The following is a 16,565-nucleotide window of genomic DNA, read 5'->3' as shown; positions in this document are numbered from 1 at the left end:
AGTATTTTAAGTTGTTTCCACTGTTGATAGGAAAATGCAAGTGTTCGCGTCCGCGGCTCCACACAAACCCTTGGATATGCGTCAAAATCTTGTGTTTGTGATAATACGGGTTAGACAATAATAATACAGGACTAAGATTATGATTTTTGACGAATTGCTTTGTTCCTTTTTTGGATAAAAGCGTCTCTAAGCCTAGTGAATGTTAGAATGATGGTTATTATTATTTGCGTACACGGACCCCAAACACACCGCGTCTTAGGTGACTGTAAATGCGCAAAAACTGTTTCCATTGCAGTTTCGCGAAATATTCCTTTTCCGAATTGCCTGAAAAACCTCAAGCGAGCGTAAAAACTTTTGCGATAAACGAGTTTTTGCGAAATTGACATGTTTCCATTGTGCGTATTATCAATTTGAAGGGTAATGGAAACGTGGGTATTGATGTTAACTCTGCTTATTGTTGGGCCTTTGCCGTTCAGAATACATTTAACCGCTTAACTGTCCCTCCCCGTTTAGAGCAAGGAAATGCACCGTCCAAACTCAAGCGGTTCTCAGACCTTTCCAACGATTGACGAGATCAGAATTAACTGATAAAACACATTTAGTAATTCTGTAAGACACACAGCACAGGTGTTGGTCAGTGAGGAGAGACTCAGCTCAGAGAGACTCAGTTTGATCAGGTTTATTAATGAAGATTTATGCGGTCAGCACACACGCTCCTCCGACACCCTTGATCTTCTCCTCGGCCCGCCGGCTGAAGAACTTGGCCTTCACGATCACCGGCTGCTTCGGCAGCTTGCCTTTGCCCAGCACTTTGAAGTATCCCTGAAACACACAGCGGATCAGCGTTAACAACACACACCGTTCTGACAGAAACCCTTGATGAAAACACAGCCGGAGGAAGAGTCACACACAACTGCAGCTCACTCCCCGGGACACACTCCTGACGGAAGCACACACACACACAACTGCAGCTCACTCCCCGGCACACACTCCTGACGGAAGCGCACACACACACAACTGCAGCTCACTCCCCGGGACACACTCCTGACGGAAGCGCACACACACACAGCGGTTACTCACGCGGAGACAGTGTTACATTAACCCCTGACTAGGACAGCTGTGCTTCATGAACCTGGGTATATACAGAAACTCTAAAGTTGAATTTAATACCTTTTTTAATACCAGCACGAATTCAAGTTGCAACTGTAGCGGCGTAAAGTGATCTGTAGTCTAGTAAAGCGATCTGTAGTCTAGTAAAGTGATCTGTAGTCTAGTAAAGCGATCTGTAGTCTAGTAAAGCGATCTGTAGTCTAGTAAAGCGATCTGTAGTCTAGTAAAGCGGTCTGTAGTCTAGTAAAGCGATCTGTAGTCTAGTAAAGCGGTCTGTAGTCTAGTAAAGCGATCTGTAGTCTAGTAAAGCGATCTGTAGTCTAGTAAAGAGATCTGTAGTCTAGTAAAGCGATCTGTAGTCTAGTAAAGCGATCTGTAGTCTAGTAAAGTGATCTGTAGTCTAGTAAAGTAGTCTGTAGTCTAGTAAAGCGATCTGTAGTCTAGTAAAGCGATCTGTAATCTAGTAAAGCGATCTGTAGTCTAGTAAAGCGATCTGTAGTCTAGTAAAGCGATCTGTAGTCTAGTAAAGCGATCTGTAGTCTAGTAAAGCGATCTGTAGTCTAGTAAAGTAGTCTGTAGTCTAGTAAAGCGATCTGTAGTCTAGTAAAGTAGTCTGTAGTCTAGTAAAGCGATCTGTAGTCTAGTAAAGCGATCTGTAGTCTAGTAAAGCGATCTGTAGTCTAGTAAAGTGATCTGTAGTCTAGTAAAGTGATCTGTAGTCTAGTAAAGCGATCTGTAGTCTAGTAAAGCGATCTGTAGTCTAGTAAAGTAGTCTGTAGTCTAGTAAAGCGATCTGTAGTCTAGTAAAGCGATCTGTAGTCTAGTAAAGTGATCTGTAGTCTAGTAAAGTGATCTGTAGTCTAGTAAAGTGATCTGTAGTCTAGTAAAGCGATCTGTAGTCTAGTAAAGCGATCTGTAGTCTAGTAAAGCGATCTGTAGTCTAGTAAAGTGATCTGTAGTCTAGTAAAGCGATCTGTAGTCTAGTAAAGCGATCTGTAGTCTAGTAAAGCGATCTGTAGTCTAGTAAAGCGGTCTGTAGTCTAGTAAAGCGATCTGTAGTCTAGTAAAGCGATCTGTAGTCTAGTAAAGAGATCTGTAGTCTAGTAAAGAGATCTGTAGTCTAGTAAAGCGATCTGTAGTCTAGTAAAGCGATCTGTAGTCTAGTAAAGTGATCTGTAGTCTAGTAAAGCGATCTGTAGTCTAGTAAAGCGATCTGTAGTCTAGTAAAGCGATCTGTAGTCTAGTAAAGTAGTCTGTAGTCTAGTAAAGCGATCTGTAGTCTAGTAAAGCGATCTGTAGTCTAGTAAAGCGATCTGTAGTCTAGTAAAGCAATCTGTAGTCTAGTAAAGCGATCTGTAGTCTAGTAAAGCGATCTGTAATCTAGTAAAGCGATCTGTAGTCTAGTAAAGCGATCTGTAGTCTAGTAAAGCGATCTGTAGTCTAGTAAAGCGATCTGTAGTCTAGTAAAGCGATCTGTAGTCTAGTAAAGTAGTCTGTAGTCTAGTAAAGCGATCTGTAGTCTAGTAAAGTAGTCTGTAGTCTAGTAAAGCGATCTGTAGTCTAGTAAAGCGATCTGTAGTCTAGTAAAGTGATCTGTAGTCTAGTAAAGTGATCTGTAGTCTAGTAAAGTGATCTGTAGTCTAGTAAAGCGATCTGTAGTCTAGTAAAGCGATCTGTAGTCTAGTAAAGTAGTCTGTAGTCTAGTAAAGCGATCTGTAGTCTAGTAAAGCGATCTGTAGTCTAGTAAAGTGATCTGTAGTCTAGTAAAGTGATCTGTAGTCTAGTAAAGTGATCTGTAGTCTAGTAAAGCGATCTGTAGTCTAGTAAAGCGATCTGTAGTCTAGTAAAGTAGTCTGTAGTCTAGTAAAGCGATCTGTAGTCTAGTAAAGCGATCTGTAGTCTAGTAAAGTGATCTGTAGTCTAGTAAAGTGATCTGTAGTCTAGTAAAGCGATCTGTAGTCTAGTAAAGTAGTCTGTAGTCTAGTAAAGTGATCTGTAGTCTAGTAAAGTGATCTGTAGTCTAGTAAAGCGATCTGTAGTCTAGTAAAGCGATCTGTAGTCTAGTAAAGCGATCTGTAGTCTAGTAAAGCGATCTGTAGTCTAGTAAAGCGATCTGTAGTCTAGTAAAGCGATCTGTAGTCTAGTAAAGCGATCTGTAGTCTAGTAAAGTGATCTGTAGTCTAGTAAAGCGATCTGTAGTCTAGTAAAGTGATCTGTAGTCTAGTAAAGCGATCTGTAGTCTAGTAAAGTGATCTGTAGTCTAGTAAAGTGATCTGTAGTCTAGTAAAGTGATCTGTAGTCTAGTAAAGTGATCTGTAGTCTAGTAAAGCGATCTGTAGTCTAGTAAAGCGATCTGTAGTCTAGTAAAGCGATCTGTAGTCTAGTAAAGCGATCTGTAGTCTAGTAAAGTAGTCTGTAGTCTAGTAAAGCGATCTGTAGTCTAGTAAAGCGATCTGTAGTCTAGTAAAGTGATCTGTAGTCTAGTAAAGTGATCTGTAGTCTAGTAAAGCGATCTGTAGTCTAGTAAAGTAGTCTGTAGTCTAGTAAAGCGATCTGTAGTCTAGTAAAGCGATCTGTAGTCTAGTAAAGCGATCTGTAGTCTAGTAAAGCGATCTGTAGTCTAGTAAAGCGATCTGTAGTCTAGTAAAGCGATCTGTAGTCTAGTAAAGTAGTCTGTAGTCTAGTAAAGTAGTCTGTAGTCTAGTAAAGTAGTCTGTAGTCTAGTAAAGTGATCTGTAGTCTAGTAAAGCGATCTGTAGTCTAGTAAAGTAGTCTGTAGTCTAGTAAAGTAGTCTGTAGTCTAGTAAAGCAGTCTGTAGTCTAGTAAAGCGATCTGTAGTCTAGTAAAGCGATCTGTAGTCTAGTAAAGTAGTCTGTAGTCTAGTAAAGTAGTCTGTAGTCTAGTAAAGTAGTCTGTAGTCTAGTAAAGTGATCTGTAGTCTAGTAAAGTAGTCTGTAGTCTAGTAAAGTAGTCTGTAGTCTAGTAAAGTAGTCTGTAGTCTAGTAAAGTGATCTGTAGTCTAGTAAAGCGATCTGTAGTCTAGTGAAGCGATCTGTAGTCTAGTGAAGTGAAGTGATCTGTAGTCTAGTAAAGCGATCTGTAGTCTAGTGAAGCGATCTGTAGTCTAGTAAAGTGAAGTGATCTGTAGTCTAGTAAAGTGATCTGTAGTCTAGTAAAGCGATCTGTAGTCTAGTAAAGTGATCTGTAGTCTAGTAAAGCGATCTGTAGTCTAGTAAAGCGATCTGTAGTCTAGTAAAGTGATCTGTAGTCTAGTAAAGCGATCTGTAGTCTAGTAAAGTGAAAAGTGAAGTGATCTGTAGTCTAGTAAAGCAATCTGTAGTCTAGTAAAGCGATCTGTAGTCTAGTAAAGTGATCTGTAGTCTAGTAAAGCGATCTGTAGTCTAGTAAAGTAGTCTGTAGTCTAGTAAAGTGATCTGTAGTCTAGTAAAGCGGTCTGTAGTCTAGTAAAGTGAAAAGTGAAGTGATCTGTAGTCTAGTAAAGCGGTCTGTAGTCTAGTAAAGCGATCTGTAGTCTAGTGAAGCGATCTGTAGTCTAGTGAAGCGATCTGTAGTCTAGTAAAGCGATCTGTAGTCTAGTAAAGCGATCTGTAGTCTAGTAAAGCGATCTGTAGTCTAGTAAAGCGATCTGTAGTCTAGTAAAGCGATCTGTAGTCTAGTAAAGAGATCTGTAGTCTAGTAAAGCGATCTGTAGTCTAGTAAAGCGATCTGTAGTCTAGTGAAGCGATCTGTAGTCTAGTAAAGCGATCTGTAGTCTAGTAAAGCGATCTGTAGTCTAGTAAAGCGATCTGTAGTCTAGTAAAGCGATCTGTAGTCTAGTAAAGCGATCTGTAGTCTAGTAAAGCGATCTGTAGTCTAGTAAAGCGATCTGTAGTCTAGTAAAGCGATCTGTAGTCTAGTAAAGCGATCTGTAGTCTAGTAAAGCGATCTGTAGTCTAGTAAAGTGATCTGTAGTCTAGTAAAGCGATCTGTAGTCTAGTAAAGTGATCTGTAGTCTAGTAAAGTGATCTGTAGTCTAGTAAAGTGATCTGTAGTCTAGTAAAGCGATCTGTAGTCTAGTAAAGCGATCTGTAGTCTAGTAAAGCGATCTGTAGTCTAGTAAAGTGATCTGTAGTCTAGTAAAGTGATCTGTAGTCTAGTAAAGTGATCTGTAGTCTAGTAAAGTGATCTGTAGTCTAGTAAAGCGATCTGTAGTCTAGTAAAGTAGTCTGTAGTCTAGTAAAGTGATCTGTAGTCTAGTAAAGCGATCTGTAGTCTAGTAAAGCGATCTGTAGTCTAGTAAAGTGATCTGTAGTCTAGTAAAGTAGTCTGTAGTCTAGTAAAGCGATCTGTAGTCTAGTAAAGTAGTCTGTAGTCTAGTAAAGTGATCTGTAGTCTAGTAAAGCGATCTGTAGTCTAGTAAAGTGATCTGTAGTCTAGTAAAGCGATCTGTAGTCTAGTAAAGCGATCTGTAGTCTAGTAAAGTGATCTGTAGTCTAGTAAAGTGATCTGTAGTCTAGTAAAGCGATCTGTAGTCTAGTAAAGCGATCTGTAGTCTAGTAAAGCGATCTGTAGTCTAGTAAAGCGATCTGTAGTCTAGTAAAGCGATCTGTAGTCTAGTAAAGTGATCTGTAGTCTAGTAAAGTGATCTGTAGTCTAGTAAAGCGATCTGTAGTCTAGTAAAGTGATCTGTAGTCTAGTAAAGCGATCTGTAGTCTAGTAAAGTGATCTGTAGTCTAGTAAAGCGATCTGTAGTCTAGTAAAGCGATCTGTAGTCTAGTAAAGTGATCTGTAGTCTAGTAAAGTGATCTGTAGTCTAGTAAAGCGATCTGTAGTCTAGTAAAGCGATCTGTAGTCTAGTAAAGCGATCTGTAGTCTAGTAAAGCGATCTGTAGTCTAGTAAAGCGATCTGTAGTCTAGTAAAGCGATCTGTAGTCTAGTAAAGCGATCTGTAGTCTAGTAAAGCGATCTGTAGTCTAGTAAAGCGATCTGTAGTCTAGTAAAGTGATCTGTAGTCTAGTAAAGCGATCTGTAGTCTAGTAAAGCGATCTGTAGTCTAGTAAAGTGATCTGTAGTCTAGTAAAGTGATCTGTAGTCTAGTAAAGTGATCTGTAGTCTAGTAAAGCGATCTGTAGTCTAGTAAAGCGATCTGTAGTCTAGTAAAGTAGTCTGTAGTCTAGTAAAGCGATCTGTAGTCTAGTAAAGCGATCTGTAGTCTAGTAAAGCGATCTGTAGTCTAGTAAAGTGATCTGTAGTCTAGTAAAGTGATCTGTAGTCTAGTAAAGTGATCTGTAGTCTAGTAAAGCGATCTGTAGTCTAGTAAAGCGATCTGTAGTCTAGTAAAGCGATCTGTAGTCTAGTAAAGTGATCTGTAGTCTAGTAAAGCGATCTGTAGTCTAGTAAAGCGATCTGTAGTCTAGTAAAGCGATCTGTAGTCTAGTAAAGCGGTCTGTAGTCTAGTAAAGCGATCTGTAGTCTAGTAAAGCGATCTGTAGTCTAGTAAAGAGATCTGTAGTCTAGTAAAGAGATCTGTAGTCTAGTAAAGCGATCTGTAGTCTAGTAAAGCGATCTGTAGTCTAGTAAAGTGATCTGTAGTCTAGTAAAGCGATCTGTAGTCTAGTAAAGCGATCTGTAGTCTAGTAAAGCGATCTGTAATCTAGTAAAGCGATCTGTAGTCTAGTAAAGCGATCTGTAGTCTAGTAAAGCGATCTGTAGTCTAGTAAAGCGATCTGTAGTCTAGTAAAGCGATCTGTAGTCTAGTAAAGTAGTCTGTAGTCTAGTAAAGCGATCTGTAGTCTAGTAAAGTAGTCTGTAGTCTAGTAAAGCGATCTGTAGTCTAGTAAAGTAGTCTGTAGTCTAGTAAAGCGATCTGTAGTCTAGTAAAGCGATCTGTAGTCTAGTAAAGTAGTCTGTAGTCTAGTAAAGCGATCTGTAGTCTAGTAAAGTAGTCTGTAGTCTAGTAAAGCGATCTGTAGTCTAGTAAAGCGATCTGTAGTCTAGTAAAGTGATCTGTAGTCTAGTAAAGTGATCTGTAGTCTAGTAAAGTGATCTGTAGTCTAGTAAAGCGATCTGTAGTCTAGTAAAGCGATCTGTAGTCTAGTAAAGTAGTCTGTAGTCTAGTAAAGCGATCTGTAGTCTAGTAAAGCGATCTGTAGTCTAGTAAAGCGATCTGTAGTCTAGTAAAGTGATCTGTAGTCTAGTAAAGTGATCTGTAGTCTAGTAAAGTGATCTGTAGTCTAGTAAAGCGATCTGTAGTCTAGTAAAGCGATCTGTAGTCTAGTAAAGTAGTCTGTAGTCTAGTAAAGTAGTCTGTAGTCTAGTAAAGTAGTCTGTAGTCTAGTAAAGTGATCTGTAGTCTAGTAAAGCGATCTGTAGTCTAGTAAAGTAGTCTGTAGTCTAGTAAAGTAGTCTGTAGTCTAGTAAAGCAGTCTGTAGTCTAGTAAAGCGATCTGTAGTCTAGTAAAGCGATCTGTAGTCTAGTAAAGTAGTCTGTAGTCTAGTAAAGTAGTCTGTAGTCTAGTAAAGTAGTCTGTAGTCTAGTAAAGTGATCTGTAGTCTAGTAAAGTAGTCTGTAGTCTAGTAAAGTAGTCTGTAGTCTAGTAAAGTAGTCTGTAGTCTAGTAAAGCGATCTGTAGTCTAGTGAAGCGATCTGTAGTCTAGTGAAGCGATCTGTAGTCTAGTGAAGTGAAGTGATCTGTAGTCTAGTAAAGCGATCTGTAGTCTAGTGAAGCGATCTGTAGTCTAGTAAAGTGAAGTGATCTGTAGTCTAGTAAAGTGATCTGTAGTCTAGTAAAGCGATCTGTAGTCTAGTAAAGTGATCTGTAGTCTAGTAAAGCGATCTGTAGTCTAGTAAAGCGATCTGTAGTCTAGTAAAGTGATCTGTAGTCTAGTAAAGCGATCTGTAGTCTAGTAAAGTGAAAAGTGAAGTGATCTGTAGTCTAGTAAAGCAATCTGTAGTCTAGTAAAGCGATCTGTAGTCTAGTAAAGTGATCTGTAGTCTAGTAAAGCGATCTGTAGTCTAGTAAAGTAGTCTGTAGTCTAGTAAAGTGATCTGTAGTCTAGTAAAGCGGTCTGTAGTCTAGTAAAGTGAAAAGTGAAGTGATCTGTAGTCTAGTAAAGCGGTCTGTAGTCTAGTAAAGCGATCTGTAGTCTAGTGAAGCGATCTGTAGTCTAGTGAAGCGATCTGTAGTCTAGTAAAGCGATCTGTAGTCTAGTAAAGCGATCTGTAGTCTAGTAAAGCGATCTGTAGTCTAGTAAAGCGATCTGTAGTCTAGTAAAGCGATCTGTAGTCTAGTAAAGCGATCTGTAGTCTAGTAAAGCGATCTGTAGTCTAGTAAAGCGATCTGTAGTCTAGTAAAGCGATCTGTAGTCTAGTAAAGCGATCTGTAGTCTAGTAAAGCGATCTGTAGTCTAGTAAAGCGATCTGTAGTCTAGTAAAGCGATCTGTAGTCTAGTAAAGCGATCTGTAGTCTAGTAAAGCGATCTGTAGTCTAGTAAAGTGATCTGTAGTCTAGTAAAGTGATCTGTAGTCTAGTAAAGTGATCTGTAGTCTAGTAAAGCGATCTGTAGTCTAGTAAAGTGATCTGTAGTCTAGTAAAGCGATCTGTAGTCTAGTAAAGTGATCTGTAGTCTAGTAAAGTGATCTGTAGTCTAGTAAAGTGATCTGTAGTCTAGTAAAGTGATCTGTAGTCTAGTAAAGTGATCTGTAGTCTAGTAAAGCGATCTGTAGTCTAGTAAAGTAGTCTGTAGTCTAGTAAAGTGATCTGTAGTCTAGTAAAGCGATCTGTAGTCTAGTAAAGCGATCTGTAGTCTAGTAAAGTGATCTGTAGTCTAGTAAAGTGATCTGTAGTCTAGTAAAGTGATCTGTAGTCTAGTAAAGTGATCTGTAGTCTAGTAAAGTGATCTGTAGTCTAGTAAAGTGATCTGTAGTCTAGTAAAGCGATCTGTAGTCTAGTAAAGTAGTCTGTAGTCTAGTAAAGTGATCTGTAGTCTAGTAAAGCGATCTGTAGTCTAGTAAAGCGATCTGTAGTCTAGTAAAGTGATCTGTAGTCTAGTAAAGTAGTCTGTAGTCTAGTAAAGCGATCTGTAGTCTAGTAAAGTAGTCTGTAGTCTAGTAAAGTGATCTGTAGTCTAGTAAAGCGATCTGTAGTCTAGTAAAGCGATCTGTAGTCTAGTAAAGCGATCTGTAGTCTAGTAAAGCGATCTGTAGTCTAGTAAAGCGATCTGTAGTCTAGTAAAGCGATCTGTAGTCTAGTAAAGCGATCTGTAGTCTAGTAAAGCGATCTGTAGTCTAGTAAAGTGATCTGTAGTCTAGTAAAGTGATCTGTAGTCTAGTAAAGCGATCTGTAGTCTAGTAAAGTAGTCTGTAGTCTAGTAAAGCGATCTGTAGTCTAGTAAAGCGATCTGTAGTCTAGTAAAGCGATCTGTAGTCTAGTAAAGTGATCTGTAGTCTAGTAAAGTAGTCTGTAGTCTAGTAAAGCGATCTGTAGTCTAGTAAAGCGATCTGTAGTCTAGTAAAGTGATCTGTAGTCTAGTAAAGTAGTCTGTAGTCTAGTAAAGCGATCTGTAGTCTAGTAAAGTAGTCTGTAGTCTAGTAAAGCGATCTGTAGTCTAGTAAAGCGATCTGTAGTCTAGTAAAGCGATCTGTAGTCTAGTAAAGCGATCTGTAGTCTAGTGAAGCGATCTGTAGTCTAGTAAAGCGATCTGTAGTCTAGTAAAGCGATCTGTAGTCTAGTAAAGCGATCTGTAGTCTAGTAAAGCGATCTGTAGTCTAGTAAAGCGATCTGTAGTCTAGTAAAGTGATCTGTAGTCTAGTAAAGTGATCTGTAGTCTAGTAAAGCGATCTGTAGTCTAGTAAAGTAGCCTGAGAACGTGCATGTCCTCGTAGTGTCCAGGGTTCTCCTGGGTCAGAACTGGTCTTCGCTGGCGGCCGACAGACACTCGCCCTCTTTCTTTATTCTTTCTTAAAGCTGGGAATTTACCACTTGATTACATAGCTGTGTAAGATAAAATCCTTCTTTGCTAGACCTGATCATTATTAGAGATGTTCCGATACCCTTTTTTCCTTCCCGATACCGAGTACTGATCCGATACCTGGGTCTGTATCTATACAGCTGCAATTCATAGCCCTGTATGAATTGATAGAATTAATTTGTTGTGCTTCAGACTTATCCCTCAATAAAACATGAACAAATACACACAGTGAACTAGAATATTTTTTATTATCTGACATAGGCCTACATCTCACAGTAGTATATTATTTATTTTTAAGTGAAAAATAACTTCAAATGCAGCCACAAATCTAATACTGTAAACGGAAAAAGGTATTTTAGTTTTACAATATAACTGTATAAAAACCAGTACAACAAATAAATCTAGGAATCAAAAAAATTATATATGAATAATTTAAGAAAATAATCTCTTTAAAACTTGAACACAGCGTCACTGTGCCCACCCCACCCAGTGTGCTTGTCAAGCTCAGTAAAGACAGCGGGTCTCGTCGCAGCTCCAGATGTCGATAGTAAAGCTGATTGTTTGCACATCTTTTAGTTTAACGTTAACTTACATGAAATGTGTTCACGCACTGTCTCGAATAGCTTAGGGAGCGCTGTTTCAGAGATGTGTTTGCGACCAGGCAAACTGTACCGGGCTCCAAATGTTCAATGAAGCGGCAAAATCCAACGTTTTTGACGACTGACAGAGGCTGGTCATCCAGAACAATAAACTCGATCATTTTGACGGTTATATTCGCCAAACAGCGGACATACTGCTAGCGCACGCATTTTAATTTCTTCTTCACTGCTCTAAACGGTGGTTGCTTGTGGCGATACAGCACAACTTCCTGTGTTGCCGCGGGCAACCACTGTTTAGAGCAACGAAGAAGACTTGATCTCCGATTTGCAGCGTTAAGCAAAGCTAGCGTGCAATAACTATGTATTGTTTATGAAAATGGTATCGGATCGGTACATGGGTACAAGTCCTCGCCGATACCGATGCCAGAATTTTTATTGGTATCGGCGGCATTTCCGATACTAGTATCGGAACATCTCTAATCATTATTGTGGTATATAATCATATCAATATCAAAAAGTAGAATAAAAAAGCAGCATTACAAAGTTTATTTTAACTAATAGTCTAATTTTATACCATATACTGTACAATTGAATACAATAAGCTGCCAGATAAACTTGCTTTGCACTTTGTCTTCTGGTTCACCGCCTCCAGTCTAAACTAGATGCTGTTTTCCACACATTATAATATAAATAACCTGAGAACACTGTAGTTTACACACATGAGATGTTCATGTTACTTCACACACAGTGCATTAACTAATGTGTGTGTGTGAGAGAGAGAGAGAGAGAGAGAGAGAGAGAGAGAGAGAGAGAGTGTGAGTGTGTGTGAGTGAGAGAGAGTGAGTGAGTGTGTGTGTGTGTGTGAGGTGTGAGTGAGTGTGTGAGGTGTGAGTGAGTGTGTGAGGTGTGAGTGTGTGTGTGTGTGTGTGTGTGAGTGAGTGTGTGAGGTGTGAGTGAGTGTGTGAGGTGTGAGTGTGTGTGTGTGAGGTGTGAGTGTGTGAGGTGTGTGTGTGTGTGAGAGGTGTGTGTGTGTGTGTGAGGTGTGTGTGTGTGTGAGAGAGAGAGAGAGAGAGAGAGAGAGAGAGAGAGAGAGTGAGTGTGTGTGAGTGAGTGAGAGAGAGAGAGTGAGTGAGTGTGTGTGTGTGAGTGAGGTGTGAGTGAGTGTGTGTGTGTGAGGTGTGAGTGAGTGAGTGAGTGTGTGTGAGTGAGTGAGTGTGTGTGTGTGTGTGTGTGTGAGGTGTGAGTGAGTGTGTGAGGTGTGTGTGTGTGTGTGTGAGGTGTGAGTGAGTGTGTGAGGTGTGTGTGTGTGTATATATGTGTGTGTGTGGACTCACGGCGCGCACGACGTCGATGATGGGCGCCGGGCCGTCGGGCTTCTGGCCGTAGTTCACTCTCGTCTGCTCGCTGACCAGCGTCCACAGCTTGTCCAGGTTGATGGTGGGGCAGAACACGGTGTTCCTCTTCAGATGGTAGTGCCTCATGCCCACCTTCCCGAAGTACCCCGGGTGACTGCGGACACACACACACACGTCAGCACAGTCTCATCACTGGTCCTGATCTGGGGTCAGTTCTCCGCACTAAACACTGAGGACGTCACAGATCTCCAGAACTGCTCTCCGGCTCATCGGCTGCTGACACTAGGGCTGGGCGATATGGCCTAAAAAAAATCCGCTATTTTTTCACAAAAAAATCCTATTTACGATTTAAATAGATTTTTCCCCCCAATTTAAAATCAATCTGCAGATGACAAATAAATTGTTCAAAACAAGTTTTAGCTTTAATTATATAAAGTGCAATCAGAAACAACAAGCCAAGATGGCAGGACCTGCCTTTGTAAACAGTGAACATGTAACAACATAACATGGGTGGATTGGGATGGGTGGGGATGTAAAAACCCTTGCATCACCAGCATAAGTGTATTGTGACTGTCAGTTGGTGACTAAACACAACTTTATTAAGTTTAGTGACGACACATGTCTGCATGGTACACTGACTGTGCGCTACTGTTTTTATTATTGCTTGACACAAATTTCCCAATTTCAATTCTTGTGATTTGATTCTGATCTTGATTAAATATTGATTAAACCACGAGCGACGTTCTGGGGTACACCTGGTCAGGTGGCGCGACCGCTCTCATCTACAGTTGGTCTAGCGGACGAGCGGGGTCACGAGCGACGTTCTGGGGTACACCTGGTCAGGTGGTGCGACCGCTCTCATCTACAGTTGGTCTAGCGGACGAGCAGGGTCACGAGGGGCGTTCTGGGGTACACCTGGTCAGGTGGCGCGACCGCTCTCATCTACAGTTGGTCTAGCGGACGAGCGGGGTCACGAGCGGCGTTCTGGGGTACACCTGGTCAGGTGGTGCGACCGCTCTCATCTACAGTTGGTCTAGCGGACGAGCGGGGTCACGAGCGGCGAGGGGCGTTCTGGGGTACACCTGGTCAGGTGGCGCGACCGCTCTCAGGCTGCTCTACACGAGCGATCCGTCACGTTAAACACACCAAACCACACTTACTGAACTTCAGGATACTACTGACAGAACTTACAGCGGAAAGGGTTTTCATCGTTTACTAAAATCAATAAACATTAAAGGTGACCAGTACAGATCTTACTGGGATTATGGATGTCCATGCTAGGGGTGGGCGCTATACCGGTATGAACGTGACAGCCGGTATTATGTTGTGCCATGATATGGGTTTGCGATGCCGAGTTGATATTCATAAATTCAAAATGTTGTAGTTATATTGTGTTGTTCAGTTCTGTGCTCTTTTACAACTTTAACACTACTAATGACGACACAGACTCGAGGCTGTACTGAACGCTTAACCTTCTCCTCTACTGTGTCCAACTCGCGGGATGCACAGGCATTAATAATCAAACACAGAGAGCATGGTAACAGTCCAAGTTAATAGAGCACACACCCGCCTCCTCAAACACAACAGCAAGAAAGCGCGCATATGTGCAAACGCGTGAGATTTAACAGAGCTGCCAACGCATTCCTCAAGCTACAGGAATTCTTTTACGCGCGTAACGCGTCTTTGCATTGACTTAACATTGAAATCACTCGCGCCTGACGCGCTATTCGCGTCCGGTGTGAACGCACCATTACATTTTCACACGATGATGCCACACATCCATTCTCTCACGCACAGAAAAATCGCGAAGCAAAGAGGACACGGAGACCGACAGACGAGGCCGAGCAGGTTACGTTACTTATGATGTAAAAAGTCTCCGCTCTCAGATTCTGTCAATTTTATTACGAAATTCAAACAACATTTTTTCCCGCTTGTAAATGTGACGTATCCTATAGGGGTGGGGAAAAATAGATACAGCATAGTATCGCGATATTTTCATATAGTATCGTGGCAATACTGTATCGATACACGGGCGCCAAGCATCGATCTTTTATTATTTAAATTACACATGAGAATTTAATGGGATAGTTCACTTTGAAATTAATTTTTGATATGTTTTATCTTACCTCAAGGGCATCCAAGATGTCGGTGTCTTTGTTTCCACAGTATTTTCAATTTTGATATTTTTAGGTCAAACCGTTGTTGTCTGACAGTCATATCATGCAGGTCTATGGGGTCCACCTCGAAGAGCATGCACAGAGAAGTCAAACTTATCGATCATCGATTAAGCAGGTTCATGCGCGTGCGCTGCTCAACCGCGAAACACAAGCGAGCGCGCCGGAGTTATGTTTGGGACTATTTTACACCATCATGACTATAAGTTTTCGTGTGCATTCGCAGCCATTTGTTTTGTGCAAATGTAAGTTGTAATAGTTATTATGTGTACACCTATCTATATCTGATTTATCTCATAGCCTATATTGGATGCATTTGGTTAAGAATTGTTGAAGCGTGATCTTTAGCGCGCGCTGCTCAAACGGCAATGCACGGCTAATAATGACTATTGGGACTGTCATATTACATAACATTATAAAGAGAACAATAGTGTAATAAAACATTGTGAAGTATTTGGGTTTAGTTGCCGTGTGGCGTTGTTCCAGGAAGAGCGCGTCCACAACATGATCATTCTGAATGGCACGTAACTCAAGTTCACTTGTGCATTCACGTCATTTTGTGCAGATATAATTTGTAATATCATGTTTATTTTGTATATATCTGACTAATCTCATATAGGTTGCGCTTCTTTGAGTTAAATAACGCGCTAGGAAAGTGCTCAACGGTTATTCATTCAGCGCGCGCCGCTCAAGCAGCAATGATGCACGACTAATAATAACCATGATTAATTTGGGACTGTCATATTACATAACATCAGAACACTATTTTATTAAATCGTTGTGAATTCATTGGTTTAGTTGCCGTTTTCAGTGCGTTTCAGTGCACGTCTAACGCAACACACTGCAAGCACGCATCTGAGGCGGCGTTGGTGACACGTTGTATTATTAGTTGTTATATTTGATTATTAAATAATTAATTTAATTATCATTCACATCGAAACATTTTACAATCCTACTAGCCCTTTATTTGGATTAAAAGCCATTCTCATTCATTTGGTGAGTAACACAGCGTTTTGAGCAAACCCTGTCATGCTGTTGGCCATATGCACTGCAACAGACGCATACTTGATCATTAATTTAAATTACGATCGATCATGGGAATTTGTGAAAATTGACATCCCTTCAGTTCTATATTTGAAGTTTCCAGGTCTAGTAATCTCACTGTTACCTTTCTCAGACCAAGCATCAATAAGTGCTGCTAATGTTTCAAGTTTTTCAAGTTTACCAGATAGATTATTATATGTAGACCTAATATAGTTTAGGCTAAGCCTACCCATATAGATTTTTATTTAACATTTATTTTATGTTGCTTAATGTTTGCAACAGGTGAGCCAGTGCACAATTATTTTTTATGTATTTTAATTTTCTGTGCATAATTTATTTTGTTAAACTACATAAATGCCATTCTGTACCGTATCCCAACTGTTACAATACAACATCATTTGAGCAATATAACATGCATTTTTGTTCAGTATATAAGCAATATTTTGCTTTTTATGTTAAAGACACTATTGATACCGTGAGAAATGTACATTCTCAGGAAAATAGCCGCTTATCAGTTAATCGATCGATAAGGTCAATCAATTAATGATTAATCGATAATTTGCATCCCTAGCTGGAAAACAATGATGTCATAACGTTTACCTCAGGAAAGCCATTTAATGACCATATATAGAACGTTAGTTGGCTAGAATAAAACAGTTATATAGAGTATTTTGCAAAATATGTGCACTATATTACACATTTAATATATTTTTTTACTTCATTAAATAAAGTTGTTATAATAAACGCATTATATTGGAGTTATTTTTAACCTTAAATGATAGGCTCAGCTGATATAGGGCTCTGTGTTTACAGCGTTAGGTGAGGGGGTTTCTTGAGAAAATGAACACCCATCTTGTGTACCTAACATTTATCCAAATGAGTCAATATTATCAAATCACAAGAATTGAAATCGTGAAATTTGTGTCAAGCAATAATACAAAACCGTAGCTTACCAGAAATTGTACCGTGTAAACATTGTACTCCATTAAATTGTAAAAGATTTTTCATTTCTATGTCCAATGTAATCCCTCACCTTTATCTAGTTATCGGGTTTAAATGCATATTGTGCCTGTCATTTAACTAAGGTGGAAATGTGATTCCAATTTTTTTCTCATATCACAATATAATATCGATATCGTCCGGACATCAAAAATATTGTGAAATGTATGTTTGCTCATATCGCCCACCCCTAGCCCAGTCTACACATGAGAAGTCGATCACAGCATCACTGAGAAGCGTCACGCTGCATACCCGAGCTGTCTGGGGAAGTTCACATCATTGTCATTGTCCTGTTCATTAGCGTGAAGCTACT

The 16,565-nt window shown here is 40.1% G+C and overlaps 1 protein-coding gene across 1 annotated transcript in view; it reads right to left on the bottom strand.

Moving 5' to 3' along the window:
* Positions 1–666: 666 nt before the first annotated feature.
* The window catches only part of rpl27a (ribosomal protein L27a), a 16,880-nt gene continuing 981 nt past the window's right edge, over positions 667–16,565 (bottom strand). The window contains exons 4-5 of the mRNA XM_079603340.1: positions 12,015–12,189; positions 667–822 (exon numbers count right to left, since the gene is read on the bottom strand). Coding sequence (XP_079459466.1) covers positions 694–822; positions 12,015–12,189 — 304 coding nt within the window. The 3' untranslated portion in view covers positions 667–693. The remainder of the gene's footprint in view (positions 823–12,014; positions 12,190–16,565) is intronic.

The sequence above is a fragment of the Phoxinus phoxinus genome (genome assembly GCF_949152265.1).
Source record: "Phoxinus phoxinus genome assembly, chromosome: 25".
NCBI classification, from domain to species: domain Eukaryota; kingdom Metazoa; phylum Chordata; class Actinopteri; order Cypriniformes; family Leuciscidae; genus Phoxinus; species Phoxinus phoxinus.
This window is presented reverse-complemented; position numbering and strand designations above follow the sequence as displayed.